General features: G+C 41.5%; 1 protein-coding gene across 1 annotated transcript; it reads left to right on the forward strand.

Annotated features, from left to right (window-relative positions):
• Positions 1–603: 603 nt before the first annotated feature.
• On the forward strand, positions 604–9,036 carry LOC134326165 (uncharacterized). The gene is made up of 10 exons (XM_063008365.1): positions 604–636; positions 2,132–2,296; positions 4,604–4,870; positions 6,531–6,665; positions 7,144–7,212; positions 7,639–7,733; positions 7,848–7,974; positions 8,437–8,557; positions 8,634–8,713; positions 8,848–9,036. The coding sequence occupies exons 1-10, from the start codon at positions 604–606 to the stop codon at positions 8,956–8,958; spliced, it is 1,203 nt and encodes a 400-aa protein (XP_062864435.1). The 3' UTR covers positions 8,959–9,036.
• The last annotated feature ends 1,727 nt before the right edge of the window (positions 9,037–10,763 follow it).

Here is a 10,763-nt window from a genome sequence, read left to right on the forward strand (position 1 = left end):
GCCCGGTGGTCCTTATTTTTTGGAAGGTTCAATTTTACACTGTCTTATAGACCGGGGTCCAAAAACGTCAAACCGGACGCTCTGTCTAGACAGTGGGAACCGACCAGGCCGGAGACCGGACCTGATCCCGTGATCCCCTCGACCCTGATAGCGGCCCCAGTCACATGGGGCATATCGAAGGTCATTCGGGATGCCCACCGGGCTGAACCCGACCCCGGTGGGGGACCTCCTGACAGACTGTACGTACCTTCATCCGTACGGCGTCAGGTTTTTGAATGGGCCCATGCTTCCCCATTTTCGGCGCACCCAGGTGTGACTAAGTCCCTGGTCTTGCTGCGCCGAAGATTTTGGTGGCCGGGGATGGAGAACCAGGTGCGTGACTTTGTCCGTGCTTGCTCTGTGTGTGCTCTGAACAAGACACCCAGAGAGCGCCCGCGGGGCCTCCTTCATCCGTTGCCAATACCTGCTAGACCGTGGTCCCACATTTCTCTGGACTTTGTGACAGGCTTGCCAAAATCCAGAGGGTTCACGGCGGTATTGGTAATTGTCGACCGGTTTACCAAATCTTGCCTTTTTATCCCACTGCCCAAGCTACCATCCGCCATGGGTACTGCGCAAATCATCCTGAATCATGTGGTGAGAGCACATGGGGTCCCATCAGACATTGTGTCTGATCGGGGTCCACAGTTTGTAAGCCAGTGCTGGCGGGCCTTTTGCCAACTTCTTGGCGCCACGGCCAGCTTATCCTCCGGCTACCACCCGGAGTCGAATGGGCAGTCGGAGAGGCTGATCCAGGATCTGAGCAAGATGCTCAGGTGCCTGACGGCAGGGAATACGACCACGTGGTCGGATAAGTTGATATGGGCAGAGTTTGCTCACAACACCCTGCATCATTCGGCGATTGGAATGTCACCGTTTGAGGCTCAGTTCGGGTACCCTCCGCCGCTCTTTCCTGAGCAGGAGCAGCAGGTAGCGGTCCCGTCTGTACAGCTTCATGTCCGCCGCTGCCGCGCCGCCTGGCGCAAAGCTAGGCAGGCACTTGTGGCCACCCAGCGCTCTGTGAAGCGCAAAGCTGACCGCAGGCGGCAGCCGGCTCTTACCTTCCGGCCAGGCCAACGAGTACTTGTGTCAACGAGGGATCTCCCCGTTCGAGGTGCCCCACATAAGTTGGCACCCAAGTACATTGGTCCGTTCAAGGTGGTAAAGCGGATTAATCCGGTGACGTATAGGTTGGAGCTTCCTCCCCGTATGAAAGTGCATCCAACCTTTCATGTCTCCCATCTCCGACCATTTATGTGCGGGGGAGTTTTACCCCCTCCCCAACCTCCCGCCCCTCATATCATCCAGGGTGCCCCTGCCTTCACCGTCCGCCGGTTGCTTGACAGCAGGAAGGTTCAGGGTAGCACCCAATACTTGGTGGATTGGGAAGGTTACGGCCCTGAGGAACGTTCATGGGTACCGGCTCGCCAGATCCTGGACCCTGAACTGATCCGCGAGTTCCGGCGCAACCGAGCTGCGGGTCTTGGGACCTCAGGAGCTGTCCCTAGAGGAGGGGGTTCTATAACGAGGTCTGTGGTAGCTGGTGAACGTCCCCTCGGGTTCCCAGCGAAGCAGACATTACAGAGCTCAGAAAACAAAGGCCTCTTATACCAGGCCTCCTAATTAGTGCTGATCACCCGCAGCCGTGGGGCTGACTACTTAAGCCAGCTCCACACAGCAGCGGGTGTCGCACCTTTGTTTGTTTTCCGGTCCGTGGTGGCAGCTCGTCCACACGTTCGTAGCCTTAGCTGGTAGCCCTGGTGGCGTATGCCATTCGGGTAAGTAAAACCGCAAGGTTTGAGGTAACTGGTATGTTCTGTTGGTCTCGCAGATATAGTGTGGTGCGACGCGGTGCAGTCCTCGAACTGCAGTTCATTTTGCGCTAGCATTTAGCGTTAGCGGTTTCACTCAGCGCTGTGTTAAAGCGCTGACGGTATTCTGGCATCAGTGCCTTCAGTTATTCTGAACATTGGATTCTCCAACCGCTGGGTGGCGACTCCGCTGAGCAAGCGGTTGCCGTGCCAAAGACCCTGGTTCGAATCCGCAGTCTAGAACTGCCTAACTTTGTTTATTTGTTTCTTTCTGGTTTCAGATTGGTGTGTCAGCTCCGCGATCCAGAGCGCGCCGACCGGTCACTGCGATAGTTAGTCGCGGTATTGGGTCTAGCGCTCCTCGGAGTTCCCCTCCTCTTCCTTCGCTCCTAAGCGTATTAGAGGTTCTCGCGCTCCCGTTTTCCCAGCACCACTACAGTGCGGTGGTAACGCTCCCGGCTGCCACGCGGCTGACTGGGGTTCGCGTCCCGCTTCCTTCTGTTTTGGTTTCACTTTGTTTATTTTTCATTTAGTTGCGTCAGCAGCTCCGTCGGAGTTTCCGATCGGGTTTTTTGTGTTCTGTGTTTCGTTTGCTGTTTATCTTTCTGTTGTCTTTTATAATTAAATAAAATATTATTATTTTTATTTACTTCTGCATTTGCGTCCTTTCTTCCCACGTGACAGTATTGTACTATTCGCTGACTTTGCCAGGCCAAGGACGAAACTTTCCACCACTACCGATTTGTGAAATGCTCACCAATGAGCATTCTGTTCCACCAATTACCTTCTGGTTAATGCAGTTCCTTTTGAAACTGTCTACATTTAGCAAATTGAGGGTCCAACAAGTGGAGACTGACTTTAGTTGGGCATTGATGCAAGGGGTGCTTTTGGCATTTAATAAAGAAAATGTCACTGCATACCTTGAAAGGTGTTACACAGTCTGTCAGAGACGAAAGACTTGGGCTCACATTAAAAACTTTACAGTGTTACAGTGTATCACAAAAGTGAGTACACCCCTCACATTTCTGCAAATATTTCATTATATCTTTTCATGGGACAACACTATAGACATGAAACTTGGATATAACTTAGAGTAGTCAGTGTACAACTTGTATAGCAGTGTAGATTTACTGTCTTCTGAAAATAACTCAACACACAGCCATTAATGTCTAAATAGCTGGCAACATAAGTGAGTACACCCCACAGTGAACATGTCCAAATTGTGCCCAAATGTGTCGTTGTCCCTCCCTGGTGTCATGTGTCAAGGTCCCAGGTGTAAATGGGGAGCAGGGCTGTTAAATTTGGTGTTTTGGGTACAATTCTCTCATACTGGCCACTGGATATTCAACATGGCACCTCATGGCAAAGAACTCTCTGAGGATGTGAGAAATAGAATTGTTGCTCTCCACAAAGATGGCCTGGGCTATAAGAAGATTGCTAACACCCTGAAACTGAGCTACAGCATGGTGGCCAAGGTCATACAGCGGTTTTCCAGGACAGGTTCCACTCGGAACAGGCTTCGCCAGGGTCGACCAAAGAAGTTGAGTCCACGTGTTCGGCGTCATATCCAGAGGTTGGCTTTAAAAAATAGACACATGAGTGCTGCCAGCATTGCTGCAGAGGTTGAAGACGTGGGAGGTCAGCCTGTCAGTGCTCAGACCATACACCGCACACTGCATCAACTCGGTCTGCATGGTCGTCATCCCAGAAGGAAGCTGACGCACAAGAAAGCCAGCAAACAGTTTGCTGAAGACAAGCAGTCCAAGAACATGGATTACTGGAATGCCCTGTGGTCTGACGAGACCAAGATAAACTTGTTTGGCTCAGATGGTGTCCAGCATGTGTGGCGGCGCCCTGGTGAGAAGTACCAAGACAACTGTATCTTGCCTACAGTCAAGCATGGTGGTGGTAGCATCATGGTCTTGGGCTGCATGAGTGTTGCTGGCACTGGGGAGCTGAAGTTCATTGAGGGAAACATTAATTCCAACATGTACTGTGACATTCTGAAACAGAGCATGATCCCCTTCCTTCGAAAACAGGGCCTCATGGCAGTTTTCCAACAGGATAACGACCCCAAACACAACCTCCAAGATGACAACTGCCTTGCTGAGGAAGCTGAAGGTAAAGGTGATGGACTAAACCCAATTGAGCACCTGTGGCGCATCCTCAAGTGGAAGGTGGAGGAGTTTAAGGTGTCTAACATCCACCAGCTCCGTGATGTCATCATGGAGGAGTGGAAGAGGATTCCAGTAGCAACCTGTGCAGCTCTGGTGAATTCCATGCCCAGGAGGGTTAAGGCAGTGATAATAATGGTGGTCACACAAAATATTGACACTTTGGGCACAATTTGGACATGTTCACTGTGGGGTGTACTCACTTATGTTGCCAGCTATTTAGACATTAATGGCTGTGTGTTGAGTTATTTTCAGAAGACAGTAAATCTACACTGCTATACAAGTTGTACACTGACTACTCTTAGTTATATCCAAGTTTCATGTCTATAGTGTTGTGCCATGAAAAGATATAATGAAATATTTGCAGAAATGTGAGGGGTGTACTCACTTTCGTGATACACTGTACATCTCTGCTCAGCACATATAATCAAAGCTCTGGCACAAGGCGTTGGCAAACAAACCAGTGACAAAGGATTGAAAGACTTTTGTACGTACGCTCTGGCAAGACTACAGAACACTCACTGTATGGATGATGCATGTGACATTTTTCAATCGTTGTGTACTGTGCTGTTACACAAGAACAAGAATGATGATGTTCTCAGAAACACTGCAAGACTTGAAGATCTTATTGCCACAGCCAAAATATGTGACCTTGAGAGGATTTCAGATGACAGAGCAGCTGAAATCGACCAGGATGAAGGATTGCAGAGATTTTCGAAAACCATTGTGGGAAGTTCACCCTTCTCTGCTTGTTTCAGGCGTATTTCTGATTCTGTTAAGTTAAAGATGAATACAGAGGAAGAGTCACCAGATAACAATCCATACTACTGTCCAGGCGTCATCAAGGTACTCTTCGAAAATTATCTTTCAATATTTCCTCTATGGAGTGGAATTATGTTGGGGAATCTTAGGAGATACGCTTCTGACACAACAGAAAACACTGACGACATTTTTTCCAAAAAAACAAGAGAGACTAATTGCCATGTTGAGGCATGGTTTGGTATAGTCAAACATAACATCCTAAACAAAAAGAAAGGATTGCATCCAGGACAGTTTGTGAGAAAAATGCACAGTTCTCTTCAGGGCAGGTACACTGAGCACATTGTCAACCACAGTTTCCCTGATGGCCTTCTTGTAAAACCACTTAAATTACAAGACATCAGCCTGTCTCAGGAAATGTGGGCCAAACGTCAGGAGACAAACAGGACAGAGGTTTCTCAGTCAAAATTTTACAGTCTGCCAAAAGCTGTACCTGGTCCTAAAAAAGAGAAGAAAAAAATCCAGAAATGTCAAGAAACAAGGGATACAACAAAGGGAAACAACAATGAAGAGCTTACAGTACCAACACGTGCTCAGGGTCCTTCAGAAAAAGTACAAAAAACAGAGAAATGTTTGAAGACATCTGATGTCCTTAGACACACCACACCTGATCTTGCAGAACAACAGAAAATTATACATAAAGAGGTATGTTCCATAAAATTCGAGATCTGCTCAAAGTAGCTAAATACAAATACTTTTATAACATTAACTTTTGTGCAAAATACAGGACATACTAAAACGTCCAAAACTTGTGGCAGTGGTAGTTCAGCAGTTCAGTCTATATGTCACTGGTTGAACCCCCACCATGGCCAAGTTGGCACTTGTGGTGCTCTGAACAAGGACCTTCACCTTTAACTGCTTGCACTGCAAGTTGCCCTGTATATAAAAGTGCCTGCTACAGGCTGTAAATGAAATTTACTAACATGAAATTTAATTCAAATTGTATTTAATGTTTATTCTTAAGCAATTAAGGACCACTGTTGTAACTTTAATAAGTGCACTTCATTTGGGCGGCACGGTGGCTAAGTGGGTAGCACTGACACCTCACAGCAAGAACATCCTGGGTTCGATCCCCAGGTGGGGCGATCCGAGTCCTTACTGTGTGGAGTTTGCATGTTCTCCTCGTGGCTGTGTGTGTTTCCTCCGGGTGTTCCGGTTTCCTCCCACAGTACAAAGACGTGCAAGTGAGGTGAACTGGAGACAAAAAAAATTTCACAACTGTGCTCTATATAACCTTGTGAACCAATGAATCTTGTGTAATGAGTAACTACCGTTCCTGTCATAAACGTAACCAAAGTGTAAAACATGACATTAAAATACTAATAAACAAACAAACAAAACACTTCATTTACAGTTTGAATGAAAAACAATAACATTGCAGATAGGTGTACCTAGGTGTACCTTTAGGTGCACCACAGCAGAGACAAGTAAAAACATAATTTGGTACCCTTTCAAAAGTATTTTTTAAACAAAAGCTATGTAAACATTATTATTATAAGCCATAATGTACAATAGATTAGTAAACATAATATCTTGTTTACAAAAAATCTTACCAAGCTACTGTGCCTATTCTTTTTCACAAATACTGAATAAACATTCAAATGTAATGTTAAGTAATAATAAAGAATTAAATAAGAATTAATTGCTTATGTATGTATGTTATGCTTCACAAATGACATGTTTACAGGTGGAGAGTCTATGGAAAAAGAAAGGAACTGAAGTTGTAGTTGCTGTATTGAAATCCAGTGACAAAGTCAGCTGTTGTACTTTGAGGCATTTGGACTTCCTGAGTTTAAAGCCCCACAATTTACTAAATGGCGAGGTAAGTAAATACAAATAGTTAAAAGTAATCTTGTTGTGTTCTTTGATTTTTTTTTTTATACACAGCTGAATAATTTTTTACAGTGTGCACACACCTTTCTGATGTTTTAATAAAATATAAATTATATTTTGTTTAAATAGTATTTAAATAATTGTACATCAAAATATTATGATAATTAATAAAAATATTACATTTCAGACAATTGAATGTTTTATACGTGCAACGATGAATGCCAATGTCACTGCTGGCCGAATCTACCAGTTTAACCATTACATCATGGGCGTGATTCTCTTTGGTCAAAGAGAACAAATGGCACGTCAGGGTTTAAAAAATGTAAGTACAGTGTGTTTGTGTTGGGGGGGGGGGGGGGGGGCTGAGTGTGCGTGTGTGTGTGTTTGGGGGTCGGGAAGGGAAGGGGGGTTTGAGTATGAGTGTAAATGTACTAATTGTTTTGCTTTTTGATTATTTCTTTTAACAGGTCAACTTTGATGCATTTGATGGAGCAGTTGGCTTTGTCAATGTAAATAACAGTCACTGGAAGTTTGTGGTGGGTAATTATACATTAGTATTGTATTTAAAGTGCTAACCAATTAACTTATAATATAGATAGATAGATAGACAGATAGATAGATAGATAGATAGATAGATAGATAGATAGATAGATAGATAGATAGATAGATAGATAGATAGATAGATAGATAGATAGATAGATAGATAGATACTAAAGAAAATGAAAGAACATGCAGAGTGCAAATATGTCAATACTTCACAGTGGAAAACAGAAAATACAAGTATATTTCACATACATATTACAGAATAACTTAGAAAAACCTTACCCATTAAATTATTATTTGCTGTGCTTAAAATATTTTAGATTTTTATGTTATTGTTGTGATGTGTGGGACTGTGTACACTTTATGATACATATGTATTCTATTTTTGTATTGTCTCATGGGCTGATCTGGATTGGCAGTATCTTCATGCCCTAACTACTCAGATATTTGTAGTTGACCCTGCCAACAACCAACCTGATATGGAGGACTCCATGGATGCAGCACAGAAATTCAGGTAGTTTCATTTTTGTAAAAAAAAAAAAAGAAAAAAAAGAAGTATAATAAATAGTTAAACCTTAAAAAGTAGTTAAATAAAAATAAAGTAATATATTTTTTTTTTACCACTCAGGACATATTTCAGAACTCGCTTTAACAAGCTTGGGAAAAAAGACTGGCTGAACATAAAATGGAAACCCAGCAGAATCAACCACACAGTTCAGAAAGACAGCACAAGTTGTGGAGTTTTTGTCATGCAGGTGAGACATAACATTTTGGTTGGTAAAAATATCTATTAAATACAAGATCAAGGCCTTGAGGCTACTGCACAGCAATGTTCAAGCCGAAGTTTTAAATGTTGCAAAGTAAGAATGCTTTCAAAACAGAAGTGTTAATGGTAAATTTTTGTCAATTAACAAAAGTGAATACTCATCATCTGTATATGTATGATCATTGACTGAAACAGAATAAACAGTTGGCCAAAAATGTATCTACAAAATTATAGATTTCAATAGGCCACAACTCTGGTTGTGTGCCATATGTTAAAATTATTCACAAAATAAATTCAAAAGTATGTAAAGACAAGATAAATGTATGTATGTAAAAGAAGTAATTTTTGATATGTTTATGCACGCACACACACACACACACACACACACACACACACACACACACACATATATATATATATACATACATATTTATTAATTTTTTTAATACAGATGGCTAAAGAAACGATTGAGAAATTTCCAGATATTCCAGAGCAATTCAACATTGACCCTAAAAGAAGCAACATTGCACGTCTCAGAAAGGAAATGGCACAAGAAATTATTGTTTCATCTGGTAAGTCTTATTTAAAAAGAAATTTATGCCTAAACGCTGAGATTTAGTAAGTGATTGTAAAAAAATTTTTTATCAGACTCCAAAGACAATTACTGTTCTTTCTGTGGTTTATGGACTCTTTCTACTATGGAACAAAGAAGTAAAGACATTGTCTGGGTAAGCAGTACCTCATAAAAATGTTATGACTGTAATTTACCATTACAATCTTATTTAAATAAATGAATAAGTATGTTGTTTTTAAAGAAGTGACATCTGTTTTATTAAATAAAATTACATTTGTGACACCTTAGGTGCAATGTGAAAAATGCATGAGGTGGTATCATGCAGGGTGCATGGGAATAAAAAACGAAGATCTTCCTGACAAGGACACATCCTGGCTCTGTGACCTTTGTAAAAAATAAAAACTTGTGTGGCATTTGTACAGAAATGTTACTGTAACCTTGTATATATTTAATTTTCTTATTTATTCTTTTTGTGATTGGAATGCTGTTATTTTAATCTGTTGTTAATTTGTAATGACTGTAATGTGCAACATTTATTGTTATTACTTATAATTTATTAGTATTTTTTTTTTCAATTCTTCTTAGAATTGCAAACTTGCTAAACAATTAAAGCACAAAATTTTTTTGATAATTTTTTTTTTTTATGTAATAAATTCTATTTAAAACACACTAAACGTTCTGGCATTTGTGTGAGTGTATTATTAGCAAAAAACACTGAGATTTAAAGGTGTATTGTAAGTAGTATGTAGTTCATCCCAGTAGGTAACTAGTGGAACCTAATAAATTTTATATATCATAATATGAAAAACAATTTTATGACCTCATACTATACTCATAAAATGAAAAAATTTCTTTATTGCATTTATTATAAGTAGTAAAAGTGACTACATTTTCAGCCTTTAGCAGACACTTTATCAAAAGCGACTTACCGAACTGTTACACTACACAGTTTGAACAATTTAAGGTTAAGGGCCTTGCTCAATGGTCAAACATCAGCCACCTGGCAGTGGTGGGGCTTAAACAAGCAACCCTCTGATCACTGGTCCAGTACTTTAACCACTAGGCTACAGCTGGCCTAGTTAACTACTACAACCTTTGTCTTTTTTAAATGTGTGTTTCTTGATTTAGTTTAAATTTTTTTAAAAACTTTTGTAATGCACCCAAACTGGGGGACTTTTAATTATTATTGTGGCTGTATTAACTAGTACAGGAGACTAGTTAAGTATTTCAACCTCAAAATTTGCGTTTCTCGCTGTTTACTGTAAGCATACTGTAGGATTTAATACAGGTGTATTAGATGGTACACGCCACTGGGTAATTACTACACCTCGGAACTTTATAGACGCTCCCTTAGCACTTCCTTAGCATTTCAGCGCGGATGCACCTCACATTTACCAAATAACGTTAAATAAAAATTAACAGAAAAACCTTTTTAAACAAAATTATTTGTAGTTTGTTCCTTGTTTACTGAGGTATCAGGTCGTGCAATTAATTAGTTTTTGGATGTTTATTAGCCGAGAACGAGCCGAAAGAAAGTCGAATGTCAGGCGAATGTCCAATATAAAACTAACTTTACCACGGTAGTCTTGGACATTCGCCTGACATTCGAGTTTCTTTCGGCTCGTTCTCGGCTAATAAACATCCAAAAATGAGTGAAACTGCATTAACTGATTCTGCAGTAAACAAGGAACAAACTACAATCAAATATGTTTAAAAGTTTTTTCTGTAAATGTTTATTTTCTGTTATTTTGTAACTGTGAGGTTCATCTGCGTTGAAATGCTAAGGAAGTGCTAAGGGAGCGTCTACAAAGTGCATGAAGCTGAGGTGTAGTTATTACCCAGTGGCATGTTTGTTTGTTGTATGTTTATTAGGATTTTAACGTCATGTTTTACACTTTTGGTTACATTCATGACAGGAAACGGTAGTTTATCTTCACACAAGGTTCATCAGTTCACAAGTTTATATTTAACACAGTCATGGACAATTTAGTATCTCCAATTCACCTCACTTGCATGTTTTTGGACTGTGGGAGGAAACCGGAGCTCCCGGAGTAAACCCACGCAGACACGGGGAGAACATGCAAACTTCACACAGAAAGGACCCGGACCTCCCCACCTTCTTGCTGTGAGGTGACAGCGCTACCCACTTAGCCACCGTGCCGCCCAGTGGCATGTACCATTCAATACAACTGTATAAAGTCCTA

The sequence above is a fragment of the Trichomycterus rosablanca genome, chromosome 14, assembly GCF_030014385.1.
Source record: "Trichomycterus rosablanca isolate fTriRos1 chromosome 14, fTriRos1.hap1, whole genome shotgun sequence".
Taxonomy (NCBI): domain Eukaryota; kingdom Metazoa; phylum Chordata; class Actinopteri; order Siluriformes; family Trichomycteridae; genus Trichomycterus; species Trichomycterus rosablanca.